The sequence below is a fragment of the Muntiacus reevesi genome, chromosome 4 (assembly GCF_963930625.1).
Source record: "Muntiacus reevesi chromosome 4, mMunRee1.1, whole genome shotgun sequence".
In the NCBI taxonomy this organism is placed as follows: Eukaryota; Metazoa; Chordata; class Mammalia; order Artiodactyla; family Cervidae; genus Muntiacus; species Muntiacus reevesi.
In genome coordinates this window covers 67,524,105-67,540,117 of record NC_089252.1, presented here as the reverse complement: position 1 = coordinate 67,540,117, position 16,013 = coordinate 67,524,105, and the positions used below count along the sequence as shown (strand labels likewise).

Here is a 16,013-nt window from a genome sequence, read left to right as displayed (position 1 = left end):
GCCAGCATTCACACCAAGGGCAGGTAGTTGGGGAGAGCGAGCTGGAAGCGCTACACAGTCTAGCTGGGGAGCACTTAGCGCGGCAGCTAAGTGCTGAAGCCGAGGCAGACAGGCCCTGGGCGGTGGTTCACAGCAAGCCTTTTCCAGCCTGAGCGTTCTGTCTCCACCGGCTCTACACCGGAGCTTACCACTGGGGCAGACAGGTCCTGGGAAAAAACTGCCAGAGAGGCAGCCCAGATACCTCAACTCCCGCAGCCACGATGCCCCAGCCCTGAGCCCAGCCTACCCCACACCCAGCCTTGCACTGGATCTGGGAGAAACACAACAGAGAAAGGGATGCGGCCCTGGGCTGCCTCAGAGCTGCCCATGCCTACGCAGGTGGCACAGAGGCTTGCTGTGACCGCAAGCCCTCGCCTGCTTCAGCGGTCAGCTCCTGTGATGCAGGACACACACGCAAAGCAATGGAGCCTGATGGAACCAGACCTCAGGACTTCCACCTCGACCGCTGCGGAGCAGGCCCTGCCCGCAACAGGGCAGAGACAGTGATGGACCGAAGAGCACGTCCCACTGCACGTCGAGTGCAGGCTCCAGATGCTACGACACACCATCACCTCCCTCCAGCAAGCAGACAGCACACTCTGAGGAAAGAGGTGGCTGGCATCCAGACCAAAAGCGGCCCTCACACCAAAAACCTGGACCTAAGAGTCTACACATAGATGCTCCCACAGAAAAACAGCCCTTCAAAGCCACAGGGACAGTTGTTTCTCCTAAATTCACAGAGACAGAGAACATTAAGTACAATGAAAAAGCAAACCACTACCAATTAAAACAAGAGAACTCGAACTTCTCTGGTACTGGGAGGTCAGTGGTTAAGAATCTACCTGTCAAAGCTGGGGACAGGGATTCAATCCCTGGTCCACGAAGACGCCACACGCCACAGGGCAACTGAGCCTGTCTGCCACAGCTACTGAGCACGGGCACCGCCAGCTACTGAAGCCCGTGCGCCCAGAGCCGGCGCCCTGGGGCAGGAGGAGCCGCTGCCACACGGAGCCTGCACACGGCAACCAGAGAGGAGCCCCCGCTCTCCACAGCTGGAGAAAGCCTCCGTGCAGCGACGCAGACCAAGCACAACCACAGATAAATAAAAATTTTAAAAAACCAAGAGGCAGCTCCTGAAAGAATATCTACTAGACTCCAAGTTCTAAAATGAAACAGAAAAATGAATGAGTGATCTGGGAGACAGAAGTGAGATCAGCCAGTCAGAACCACCAACAGAAAGACAGATGAAAAGAAACTGAGAGCACCGTGTGAGATTTATGAACTAAGGTGAAGCATGCCAGTCTACACGTGACTGGGGCTCCAGAAGGAGGAAAGAGATGGGGGCTGAGAATGTATTTTAAGAGATTATGGATGATCAGATCAAGATGGTGGAGAGGTAGGATGTGGAGCTCACCTTCTCCTACATATACATCAAAAATACACCTACATGTGGAACGATTCTCACAGGACATCTATTAAATATTGGTAGAAGACCTCTGACTTCCAAAAAGGCAAGAAAGTCTCCACACAGCTCGATGGCGCACACACATACACACACACAAGAGAGAGAGACGGAGACAAAGGGATCTAGGTAGAACCTGCGCCCCTGGGAGGAAGCTGAGAAAGAGGAAAGGTTTCCACACACCGGGAAGTCTCCTCCCAGCGGGGAAACCAGTTGGGACAGAGGGGGTGCCTTGGAGGAGAACGCAGTAACCAGTTTTCAGAGGCCAAAGCAGAGAAGGCCAGTGCCTCCTGGCTCCCTCCAGCGTGAGCCCTCACCCGGTGGGGCAGGAGGGGGTGGGTGCTTTGGCCCGGGCGTCAGAGGGCAGGCCTGGGGAGGGGTTGGCTGGGTGGGGTGAGCCACAATCGGGGGAGCACGGGGGAGGCCTGGGCTCCCAGAGAGGCAGGGCACCGCTGCCGGGGGCTGGGGAGGAGAGGGGCGGGCCGCCTGAGGAGCATCTTCCTCTGCAGGTGCTCTCAGGCAGCCGGGCCCCAGCAACATGAGACCCAGAGGCGGGTGTGAGCCGCGCTGCTGCTGCAGAGGGTCCCGCAAACAGGCACCAGCTCCCACCCTGACTTCCTGGGAGCACATGCGACCGCCACCTAGGGTCCCGCAACCAGGAGCCAACCGCTTTCCCCCGCCTTCCTGGGAACTGCATGGGCCGTGTACCTGCACACCCCCTACCCAGGGCTAACAGCCAGCACACACAGAGGAAAGAGGCCACAAGCAACCAAACTAAAAACAGCCCTCGTGCCAGAAAAACATTAAACCCATACAAGCTGGGCAGGGGCACACCCACATAAAAACAGCCTTCCAAGACCACAGTTGATAACTGTTTCTCCTAAACTCACAGAAAAAGAGAAATACAAGCAAAATGAAGAAGCAGAGGAGCCACTCCCAGTTAAAAGACCAAGAGAATCCCCTGAAGGAACAAACAGGAAGCAGACCTCTTCAGTCGAACAGACACACCAAGGTCACAAAAGAGATGATGGAAATACCGAAGGAGTTAAGAAAGGCTGTCAACAGAAATGCAGATTACTGTAAAAAGGAACCAGAAACTATAAGGAAGCAAGAAAAATTTATTTGCTGAGATGACAGCTGAGCTAAAGGCAATGAAGAGCAGAATGAATAAAGCAGAAGAAAGAATCAGTGATCTGGAAGATAGAATTATGGAAATTACCCAATCAACACATCAGACAGCAAATGAAAAAAAAAAAGAAAGGAATATAACAGACCTATGGAATAGTCTAAAGTGTGCCAATATATGCCTAACATGGATTACAGAAGGGGAAGAAAGACAAAAAGGGGGCTGAAAATATACTGAAGAATTATGGCTGAAACTTCCCAAACCTAGAGAAGGAAATAGATAACCAGATATAGGAAACACGGAGGTCTGAAACAGACCTATACCAGGACATATTATAATAAAAATGGCAAAAGCTAAAGACAAAAGGGGGGCTCTAAAGACAGCAAGAGAAGAAGTTCATCATGAGGGAACCCCTATAGCGCTATGGGCTGATTTCACTACAGACACACAGCTGGCCAGAAGGGAAGGGCAAATACATTCAGTCTTGAAAGCGAAAACTCTGCAACCTAGAATACTCTAGCTACCCACCATGATCATCATTTAGAATAGAAGGGAAGAATATTGAAAGATTTTCTCTAAACAGAAAAGAAGCAAGAAGTTATAGAAAGGAGGAAATCATAATCATAAAGTAAATCATTTAAACTAGCCAACATACAGGTCAAAAAGAGAAAAAAAAAAAACTTTATGAAACCAACAATAAATACAAGGAACAGCAAAAGGATAAACGTGAAGATGTAAAATAGGACACGAAAATCATAAAATACGGGGAAGGAGAGTAAGAAAGTGCAGATTCCTTTTTTTTAATTTGGAATGTGTTTGAGCCTATATGACTATCAGTCTACAGCAAGCAGATATAAGAAGGCATTAACATACTTGAAAAACCGGGCATCCATGAGTCAAAAACTTACAATAAAGCCACAAAAACCAAAAAGAAGAGAACACAAGCATAAAAAACAAGGAAAACATCAAACCACAGAAAGAAAAGTAAAACAGAGGAAAGACAAAGCACAAACTGGAAAACAAGGTTTAATGTGGCAATGAATACATGTGTATCAATAATTACCTTAAATGCCAATGGACTGAATACGCCAATCAAAACCCATAGAGTGGCAGACTGGATTTAAAAAAAAAGCCTACAGTCTGCTGCCCGCAAGAGAACCACCTTTAGGGCAAAGGACACACAGACTGAAAGTGGGGGCACGGAGAAAGATATTCATGCAAATGGAAATAACAAAAAAGCTGGAGTTACACTATTTATATCAAACAAACAGACTTTAAAGCAGAGGCTATAAAGGAAGATACAGGACACAAAATAATGATAAAGAGATCAATACAAGAAGAGGTTTTACACTGGTCAACATATATATATACACACACACACACACACACACATCTAACATAGGAGCACCCAAGTACATAAAATAAATACTAATGGACATAAAGGGAGAAACTGATGGGAATACAATAATAGTAGGAGACTGCAACACCCCACTGACATCAAGGGACAGATCTTCTAGACAGAAAATCAATAAGGCAACAGAGAACCTAAATGATACAACGGAACAGATAGATTTAATTGATATTTTCAGGACATTATATCCAAAAGCAAACAAACAAAAAACACAGAATACGCATTCTTTTCAGGTGCACATGAAACATTCTCTGGGACTGACCACATACTAGGGCACAAACCTCACCTCAACACATTAAGAGTACAGAAATTATTTCAAGCATCTTCTCTGACCACAATGGCACATAACTACAAGTCACCCACAGGTTTCACTGTGACAAAGGGCGCAAAGCCTGTGACCTCCCTATAAGCAAATAGCCAACACACACTCCCTGCACCTCCATGAGAATACTAGGCGGGACCTCTGCGACAGGGCTCAATGTTAGAGGAAAAGTTACAGTATTTAGTGGGGCAGTTCACCACCTAGAGTCTGTCCAGTCCCTGCATGGGTGGGGATGGGCCAAACAAAAATCTGTGAGATGTAGCAAAAACAGTTCTTAGAGGAAGGTTCATAGTGAAACAGGCATTCCTCAAAAGATAAAAAATCTCTAATAGACAACCTAACCTACCACCTAAAAGAATTAGAAAAAGAAGAACAAAAAAAACTAAGGTCACCAGGACAGAAATAATAAAGGTCAGGGACGAAATAAAGTAGAGATTAAAAAAACAACAGAAAAAAAAATCAGTAAAACCAAGAGTGGTCTCACAGACATAAAGGTTTTGAACCTCTCTTTTCAAGGAGAAAGAAAAACATAAAAAGAGACTCCAGCTGTAAGCCATTCTGGAAAAGGCAAAACTATGGAGACAATAAAAAGATCAATGGTTGCCAGGAATTTGGGAGAGAGAAAATAAACCCACAGAGTGTTTTAAGTTTTCATGAGCAGTGAAAATACTTTGAATGACATTATAATGATAGGTGTCCGACATCATATTTCTGTCTACAATAGAACACACAACACTGTTCACTTCATTAAAGCTAGCACAAAGGAGAACTGTGCACTCTGGTGGGTGTGATGGGTCAATACAGTTCATCCTTGGTTTAAAAAAAAAAAGTACCAACCTGTTAATAATGGTTATGCAAGTGAGGGTCAAGAGTATATGGGGAATTTCTGTACCTTTCTGTCAATTTTGCTGTAAACCTAAAACTGCTTTAAAAAAAAAAAAAGTCTCAAAAAGAATTAACACTCAGGGTAGACATTTTTGGCAAAATTTTTATTTCACTTTTACACACATATACATGTTATACACACATATACATGTGTTTTTGTTGGACTGATATAAAATGTATTTTTTTTAGACCAAAAATGTTTGCAGGTCACTGTAGTTAAATTACACTGGCAAATAAAAGCACAAATTAACCTCAAAAAAAAAAAAAAAAAAAGGAAAAGAAATCAACCACAAAAAAAGAAATTTTAAAAAAAACCAACGATTACATGAAGACTAAACAACGCTCTACTAAAAAACCAATGAATCAATGAGGAAACCAAAAGGGAAATTAAAACTACCTTGAGACAAACAACAAGGAAAACACAACCACATAAAACTCTATGAGATGTAGCAAAACCAGTTCTTAGAGCAAAGTTCATAGTGATACAGGCATTCCTCAAAGATGAAAAATCTCTAACAAACAACCTAACTGACCACCTAAAAAAATTAGAAAAAGAAGAACAAAAAAACCTAAGTTCGGGAGGACAGAAATAATAAAATTCAGGGAGGAAATAAAGTAGAGATTAAAAAAACAGCAGGGAAAAAATCAATAAAATCAAGAAGAAATGGACGACTTTCTAGAAACTTACAGCATACCAAAACAGAATCAAAAAGAAATCATTTGAACAGACTCATCACTAGGAGTGAAATAGAATCTGTAATTTTAAAACTCCCTACAAAGAAAAGGGGAAGACTAGACAGCTTCACAGATGAATTCTACCAAACATACGAAGAACTTAGACATTTCTTCTTACACTGTTCCAAAAGATTTAGGAGAAGGGAACTCCAAAGAAATGCTATGAAGCCACCACTACCCTGATTGTTGTTGTTTAGTAGATAAATGGTGTCTGACTCTTTGTGACCCCCTGGACTGCAGCCTGACGGGCTCCTCTGTTCATGGGATTTCCCAGACAAGAAAGAATACTGGAGTGAGTTATTTTCTTCTCCAGGGGATCTTCCCAAGCCAGGGATCAAACCCCCATCTCTTACATTGAGGGCAGATTCTTTACTGCTAAGCTACCAAGGCAAGCCCATCACCCTGATACCAAAACCAAAGATACCACCATTAAAGAAAATTACAGGACAATACTGTTGATGAATATAGATGTAAAAATCCTCAACAAAATATTAGCAAACCAATTCAACATATAAAAAAAAATCATATGTCATGACCAAGTGGGATTCATCCCAAGTTCATAAGGATGGCACAACATACACATGAATCAATCAATGTAATATACATCACTAACAAAAGAAAAATAAAAAACCCAAGGATCATCTCAAGAAATAAGGAACAAGCATTTGACAAAATTCAACATCCATTCATGATAAAACTCTCACCAAAGTGGGTATACAGGAAATGAATCTCAATATAATAAAAGCTATTTATGACAAACCAACAGCCAATATAACACTCAACAGTAGAAAAGTTGAAAGCCTTCCTGCTAAGATCTGGAACAAGACAAGGATATCCATTCTCACCACTTCTTTTCAACATATTAATGGAAATCCTAGCCTCAGCAATCAGACAAGAGAAAGAAATAAAAGTAACCAATTTGGAAAGGAAGAGGTAAAACACTACATGCAGATGACATGATACTATATACAGAGAACTTTAAGATTTAGAGTTGGTCCATAAAGAAGGCAGAGTGCCAAAGAATTGATGCTTTCAAACTGTGGTGCTGGAGAAGACCTATGAGAAATGGAAGCCATCTCATGTTCTGGGATTAGAAGAATATTGTTAAAATGGTCATACAACCCAAAACAATCTACAGATTTAATGCAATCACTATCAAATGATCCATGACATTTTTCACAGACCTAGAATAATCTGAAAATATATACGGAAGAATAAAACAACCAGAATTTCCAAAGCAGAATTATAAAATCAAAGTAGGAGGCACCAGATTTTGGACAATACTACAAAGCTACACTAATGAAAACACCATGGTACTGGTATAGAAACAGACATATAGATCAATGGAACAGAGAGCAGAGAAATAAATCCACACACCTATGGTCAACATCTACTTCTGCTTTACTAACTATGCCAAAGCCTTTGACTGTACGGATCACAACAAACTGTGGAAATTTCTTCAAGAGATGGGAATACCAGACCACTTGACCTGCCTCCTGAGAAATCTGTGTGTAGGTCAAGAAGCAACAGTTAGAACTGGACATGGAACAACAGACTGGTTCCAAATTGGGAAAGGAGTACGTCAAGGCTGTATACTGTCACCCTGCTTATTTAACTTACATGCAGAGTACATCATGAGAAATGCTGGGCTGGAAGAAGCACAAGCTGGAATAAGCCTGCCAGGAGAAATATCAATAACCTCAGATATGCAGATGACACCACCCTTACGGCAGAAAGTGAAGAGGAACTAAAAAGCCTCTTGATGGAAGTGAAAGAGGAGAGTGAAAAAGCTGGCTGAAAACTCAACATTCAGAAAACTTAAGATCATGGCACCTGGTCCCATCTCTTCATGGCAGATAGATGTGGAAACAGTGGAAATAGTGACAGACTTTATTTTGGGGGGCTCCAAAATCACTGTAGACGGTGATTGCAGCCATGAAAGTAAAAGATGCTTGCTCCTTGGAAAAAAAGTTATGACCAACCTAGACAGCATATTAAAAAGCAGAGATATTACTTTGCTGACAAAGGTCCGTCTAGTCAAGGCTATGGTTTTTCCAGTAGTCATGTATGGATGTGTGAATTGGACTATAAAGAAAGATGAGCGCCGATGCTCATCTTTGATGCTTTTGAACTGTGGTGTTGGAGAAGACTCTTGAGAGTCCCTTGGACTGCAAGCAATCCAACCAGTCCATCCTAAAGGAAATGAGTCCTGAATATTCATTGGAAGAACTGATGCTAAAACTGAAACTCCAATATTTCAGCCACCTGATGCAAATAACTGACTCACTGGAAAAGACCTTGATGATGGGAAAGATTGAAGGTGAGAGGAGAAGGGGATGATAGAGGATGAGATGGCTGGATGGCATTACTGACTCAACGGACATGAGTGTGAGTAAACTCCGTGAGTTGGTGATGGACAGGGAGGCCTGGTGTGCTGCGGTCCATGGGGTCGCAAAGAGTCGGACATGACCAAGCGACTGAACCGAACTGATGGTCCATTAATTTTCAGTAAAGGAGGCAAGAATATAAAATGGGCAAAGTCTCTTCAGGGGTGTTGGGTAAGTTTGCAGCTACATGTAAATCAATGAAGTCAGAACACACCCTCCCGCCATGCACAAAAATAAACTCAAAACGGCTTAAAGACATAAACATAAGACATGACACCATAAAAATCCTTGCCAAAAGCACAGGAAAAACATTTTCTGACCTAAATGTTTTTCTCAGGTTAGTCTCCCAAGCCAATAGAAATAAAAACAAAGATAAACAGAACTGAATCAAACATCCACACTTTGGCATAGCAAAGAAAGCCTTTGTTTAAAAATAAAAAAAAAAAAGAAAAGACAACCTAAGGAATGGGAGAAAATGTTTGCAAATGATGTGACCAACAAGGGCTTCATCTCCAAATTATACAAACAGCTCATATAACTCAGCAACAGAAGACAAACAACCCAATCAAGAAATGGGCAGAAGACCGTAATAGACGTTTCTCCAAAGAAGACATATAGATGACCAATAAGCACATGGAAAGATGCTCAACATCGCTAACCATCAGTCAGTTCAGTTGCTCAGTTGTGTCTGATTCTTTGTGACCCCACGGACTGCAGCATGCCAGGCTTCCCTGTCCTTCACCAACTCCTAGAGCTTGCTCAAACTCATGTCCATCAAGTCGGTGATGCCATCCAGCCATCTCATCCTCTGTCGTCCCATTCTCTTCCTGCCTTCAGCCTTTCTCAGCATCAAGGTCTTTTCCAATGAGTCAGTTCTTTGCATCAGGTGGCTAAAGTATTGGAGCTTCAGCATCAGACCTTCCAATGAGTATTCAGGACTTATTTCCTTTAGGATGGACTGGTTGGATCTCCTTACAGTCCAAGGGACTCTCAAGAGTCTTTTCTAACACCACAGTTCAAAAGCATCAATTCTTAGGTGCTCAGCTTTCTTTATGGTCCAACTCTCACATCCATATATGACTACTCGAAAAACCATTGCTTTGACTAGACAGACCTTTGTCGGCAAAGTAATGTCTCTACTTTTCAATATGCTGTCTAGGTTGGTCATAACTTTTTTCCCAAGGAGCAAATGTCTTTTAATTTCATGGCTGCAGTCACCATTTACAGTGATTTTGGAGCCCCAAAAATAAAGTCTCTCACTGTTTCCATTGTTTCCCCATCTATCTGCCATGAAGCGATGGAACTGGACGCCATGATATTAGTCTCCTGAATGTTGAGTTTCAAGCCAACTTTTTCAGTCTCCTCTTTAACTTTCATCAAAAGGCTCTTCAGTTCTTCATTTTCTGCCATAAGGATGGTGTCATTTGCATATCCGAGGTTACTGATATTTCTTCCGGCAATCTTGATTCCAGCTTGTGCTTCATCCAGCCCGGCGTTTCTCATGATATACTCTGCATGTAAGTTAAAAAAGCAGGGTAACAATATACAGCCTTGACATACTCCTTTCCCAATTTGGAACCAGTCTGTTTTTTCATGTCCAGTTCTAACTGTTGCTTCTCGACCTGCACACAGATTTCTCAGGAGGCAGGTAAGATGGTCTGGTATTCCCATCTCTTGAAGAAATTTCCAGTTTGCTGTGATCTGCACAGTCAAAGGCTTTGGCATAGTCAATAAAGCAGAAGTAGATGTTTTTCTGGAACTCTCTTGCTTTTTCTAAGATCCAACAGATGTTGGCAATTTCATCTTTGGATCACTAACCATCAGAGAAATGTAAATCAAAACTACAAGGTATCACTTCACACTGGTCAGAATGGCCAGTATCAACAAAGTCTACAAACAATAAATGCTGGAGGGGGTATGGAGAAAAGGGAATCTACACTGGTGATTCTGGGAACACAAACTAGTACAACTACTAAAGGAGGTGAGTGTGGAGGTTCCTTAAAAGCTAAAAACTGGGCTACCATGTGACTCAACAACCCCGCTCCTGGTCTGTGTTTGGGCAAACCATAATTTGAAAAGATACATGGACCCCAGTGTGCATCACAGTGCTATTTACAATAGCCCAGACATGGAAGCAACTTAAATGTCCACTAGCAACGGAATAAAGAAAATGTAGTGCATATATACAATGGAATATTACTCAGCCATAAAAAAGAACAAAATAATGCCATTTGCAGCAACATGAACGGGCTTACAGATTATCATACTAATGAAGTAACATAAAGACAAATATCGTATATTACCACTCATTTATAGAATCCAACTTAAAAAAAAAAAAGGATACAAATGAACTTATTTACAAAACAGAAAGACTCACAGATTTCAAAAACAAAGTTATGGTTACCAAAGGGGAAATGCGGGAGAGAGGGATAAAATAGAAGTTTGGGATTAACACAAACACACACTACTATATATAAAATAGATAACCAATAAGAATTACTGTATAACATACAGAATTCTACTCATTATTCTTTAATACCTCACATGGGTAAAGAATCTGAAAATGAATGAATGTAGGTATAACTGAATCACTTTCCCACACACTTGAAACTAACACAATATTATAAATCAATTATAATCCAATAAAATTAAAAAAAAAAGAAAATGCAATGATTGAAAACAAGAAAAATTATTTTCAAACTCACCTACCAATGCAGGGGACAAAGGTTCAATCCCTGGTCCAGGAAGACCCTACATGCCACGGAGCAAAGAAGTCTAGGCGCTACAGCTACTGAGCCAGCGCTCCAGAGCCTGCAAGCCACAACTACTGAGCCGATGCGCTGCAAGTATTGAAGCCTGCATGCCCTAGGGCCTGTGCATCACAACAAGAGAAGCCACTGCAAGGAGAAGCCTGGGCACTGCAAAGAAGAGCAGCCCCCACTCTCTGCAACTAGAGAAAAGCCGCATGTAGCAACAAAGACCCAGCACAGCCATAAATAGATAATCTTTTTTTAAAAAGATCCTTAAAAAAGAAAAAAAAAATCTTCATTTATAGGCAACATGACTGTCTACAAAGAAAATCTGAAGTAATCAACAAAGAAAACTACTAAAACTAATGTGAGTCTATTCAAGCTGCAGGATAAAAGATTAATGTACAAAAATCAATCATATTTTGAGGACTCCCCTGGTGGTGTAGTGGCTAAGACTCCATGTTCCCAGTGCAGAGGGCTGGAGTTCGAGCCCTGGTCAGAGAACTAGGTCCTACATGGTGGCTTGTAACAGTTCACATATGGCAACTAAGAGATCCCACACACTTCAGCTAAGATCCAGTATAGCCAAATAAGTAAACAAATTTTTTTTCAAAAACAGGAAAACATTTTTAAAAATCAATTATATTTCTATTTACCAACAATGAACGATCAAAGTTTGAATTTAAAATGTCATTTACAATAATATTTCATAACACTTATGGAGACATATGACAAAAGATGTGCACAATTTGTACACTGAAAACTCCACAGCACACTGAGGGAAATCTAAAAAACACCTAAATATAAGGAGAGATGAGCCAGGCTTATGAGTTCAAAGGCTTAATACTTCTAAGATGTCAAGTATCTGCAAACTGATCTATGGATTCACCATCATCCTAATCAGGATCCCAGCAAGCTTTTTTGTAGAAATTGACAAGATGGTTCCACAATTTATATGGAAATGCAACTAACCTAGTATAGCCAAAACAGGTTTGAAAGATAGTTACGTTCAAGGACTAATCAAGCCGGATTTCAAGACTCATTATAAAGCTATAGTTATCAAGACAGTGTGGTCTGCTGTAAAGAGAGACAATTCGACCGATGGAAAATACTGAGAGTACAGAAATAGTTCCATAATTATTTGGACAAATAATTTTTAACAAAACTGTAAGAGGCAATTTGGTGGGAAATGGGTGGTCATTTCAACATATGGTGCTAAGAACTGAATGTCACAGAGCAAAAAAAATGAGTATCAACCTACACCTCACATCATACACAAAAAACAAGTCAAAATGGATCACAGGTCTAAACTACAAAACTTCTAGAAACATATGAGAAAACCTTTATGGCCTTGAGTTAGGCAAAGATCTCATATGTAATAACAAAACCATAATTCATAAGAAAAATACTGATAAACTGAACTACCTCAAAATGAAAAACTTCAAAAGACAGTTAAAAGAACACAAAGGTCAGCCACAAACTGGGAAAAAAAATTTGCAAAACATATCTGATAAAGGATTTATATTCAGAACATATTAAGAACTCTCAAAATCCAATGGTAAGACAATAAACAATATAACGAAGGAAAAAAAAAGGCAAAACAAGCATCCAACCAAATATTAGAACAGACATTTCAGCAAAGAAAATGGATAGCAAAAATCACATAAAAAGACACTTAACAGCGTTAGTCATTAGAGAAATGCAAACTAAAACCACAATGAGATACCACTGTTCACATTCACAGGAATGACTAAAATGACAAAGACTGATCCACCAAGTATTGGCAAAGACTTATAGGAACTGGAAGCATCACACACTTCCGGTGGGAATGTAAAATGGTACAATTTTTCGAGAAACATTTTGGAAGTTTCTTAAAAAGTGAAACACACACCTATCAAATGATCTACTCCATTCTACTCCTAAGAAAAATGATGGCATGCATCTTGCACAAAAACCTTTATAACAGCTTTATGTGTAACGGGTGAAAATTGGAAAAACCCAAATGTCCATAAACAGATGAATGAATAAACTGCATTATATGCCATACAGTGGACCACTACCTATCAATAAAAAGGAATGAAAAATTACTGATACACATAACATGGGTGACTCTCAAAAACAATTATGTTAAGTTATAGAGGCCAGGCAAAAAGGAGTACATGCTGTATATAGTTACATACAAAATTTTAGAAAAATCAAGCTAACCTACAGTGACAGAAAGCAGAGATGAAGTAGAGAAGGGGTGGGAGGAAGGGAGTGATGACGAAGGCACATGAGGAAAATTCTGTGGGACACAAACACATTCATTATCTTGATTACAATGTTAGTTTCACGGGTATATTCATAATCTAAACTATATCAAATTGTATACTTTAAAGATGCACAGTTCATTGCAGCTCAATTAAATCTCAATATTTAAAATCAATAGGACTTCATATCTAAGGATAGAGGAGGTGTTACACAGAACATATATGCAAGACCCATTAGAATCGAATTTCAATCTAATTACTACTGTATTTCCAGTGCTTAAATCAGTACTTGGTATAGTACAAGCTCAATCAACAACTGTAAACAAATCGCACCCCTCACACAACAAGAATACCCAGGCAAGGGTAGGACAGAGGCCAAGACTGGTTCTAGGTGATTGCAACCAAAAACTGACGCCATAGCAAAATGCTTCTCCAGTCATGATTCTTTGACTATGTTTATCATTATTTCTCACAGTAATCTGGCCTCAAATGTTAAAAATTTATATAGATACTGATACAGATTTCTGCTCTAAAATTCATGGTAAACCAATAACATTCTTAGCCTTACCGGATAGTTTTGTTACCCACAGCTCTATTCCAAGTGCCCAGAGGAGAATGTGTTTGACAGTCCCCACTGCCAATCCACATCTTCACATTTGTTTTAGTCTCTTTAGTTGAACCACTATCAGATTTATGTTTTCTGGTATAAGTTACCTTAGGACCTATTTGGTACATTTAAGCTTCCTGTTAAAACAGACTCAATCTATTCCACTGATTTACAAAGCTTTTGAAGAAGCAGAAAATTTTTCTGATGATCTGAATTTTTTTATTTTAAAAAAAACAAAACCACCTCTGTGTTCCATAACACAGACGGAGTGTTTTGATCCTTAGAAGATATCATGAATTGATTTTCTTAGCAATGGTGCAGCAGATGTTTCAATTACAAATTCCAGTATTTGCAATCACTACACACTGTACATTCTCACTGGAGGTCTGTGATTGATCATGCTGGTATGGTTAAGTTTCCAAGAGGCAAAGACCATTCCAAGATTCTAAGGGGCAGTGTGTGTGCCCTAATTTAGCCAACCTCAAACAACACTAGAGGCCACAAGGGTAAAGACATACAGGTTTAATTATGTCCTATCTCAAAAAAAGCTCAAAGCACATGCCCTTAACAGTGGAGTAATAACATTTCCAATAAATAATGGCTATCCAGGAAGAGGTGGGCAAGCATTTGGCTGGATGGGGTATATTGCTAATGAGAACAAAGTGAATGCGATAACCATATCCCATTATGGGTAAGCAAAATCCCAGGTTATGGTAAAGAATTTTTTGAAAGAATTATTTTGTTAATTAGTGTAATTTACACAACAAGGTAGCCGTGATTATGAGAAGGCACCTACGAAGACGGGAAAGTGACGAAGAGGTGAACTGATATAACATGATTATGTGCCTGGGACTATGTACATGTTACTTCCTGTGACACCCGTGACATTCCCAGGAAGGAGTTGTAACTGCCTCCTCTTACAGAAGACAGAGCTGACAGCAAAGTGAAGTAACCTGTCCCACGGCCACAGCTATGACCACACTGGAGCTCTCGGTTTCTCATTCAGGCCTGCTGGCTCCAAAATCGCGATGTTCTCATTACTCTATGCAAGTTACACAGAAAGATGCCAACAGAAGAAAAGCAAGTAATATGCGTGGCTTATTTTCGCTGATGAGAACGCCAGCTAAAAGCTGCCACGACAGACTGAGGCACAGTGGACTGACTTACTTCAAGGAGGAATCTCCAACGCCAATACACCCCCGCAAGCTCAGCTTCCTCAGGAACCCACCACATCGCTTTGAGATGTTTTCCACCACTCGACCCTTCAATGGAGAAAGTTGGAAAAAATCTTATTCATGCTGCTTATCTAACAGCAAAATAACCTGAAGTTTAGGAACTAAATATGTATTTCCACGTGTAATAGACGATATTTTACAACATTCTTCCAACACTTCACTTCTGCTCCTTGTGTATAAAGGGACTGCAAGCACTAAAAAAATGTTTTCAATTAAAACATTAAGTCTTTTTTAAAAATCACACACTACTCTTTGAATGCCTCGACTCTGGAGGTAGGCCTCCCCTTGCCAGGGCTCACGGCTACTCTACAAATTCTAAGGCTTTTTGAGGTCTGCTATGGCAACACTGGCTGCTGGGCAGAGATCTAAAACAAAGTTGCTTTAAAAAAAAGAAAATCTATTTAAGCTAAACAGTACTACTCTAAAAAATGAAAATGCATTGTAAAAGCTATCCCCTTCTTCTCAGCAATCCCCTATTTAAACACATTTGCTTTGAAAAGGTAACTTTGGCAGATATATGAGAACACTGATTAAGCACTTCCACTTTTTCAGGCATGATTTTATTACTTTCTTGTATCTGTTAAGGCTCATTTAATATTCACAATAACTGTGCAGACTACTCTTCCATGAACTAAGGAAGAGAATGTCTGAAATGCAGGAAATCCCTTGGGATGTCGCTCAGTATTAATATGCCCTAGGATTAAAGTCAACGGGAAACTGAAGCCAGTCCAAAGAGGACTGTTCATGGCTTTGGGAATGGCCGTTTGGGTCACTCCACCAAGTGAGGAACCACAACCAGCTGAGG

General features: G+C 40.7%; 1 protein-coding gene across 9 annotated transcripts in view; it reads right to left on the bottom strand.

Annotated features, from left to right (window-relative positions):
* Window positions 1-16,013, bottom strand: part of FBXL2 (F-box and leucine rich repeat protein 2) — an 83,876-nt gene that overhangs the window by 21,329 nt on the left and 46,534 nt on the right. For 6 of the 9 annotated variants that reach the window (XR_010662940.1, XM_065932936.1, XM_065932935.1 and 3 more), the window contains one exon: window positions 15,141-15,235. The exons of the other annotated variants lie outside the window; for them this stretch is intronic. Coding sequence is in view for 4 of the 6 variants with exons in the window: in XM_065932936.1 (XP_065789008.1) it covers window positions 15,141-15,235 (95 nt within the window). In the remaining 2 variants the exon portion in view is untranslated. The remainder of the gene's footprint in view (window positions 1-15,140; window positions 15,236-16,013) is intronic. 9 annotated transcript variants of the gene reach the window in all.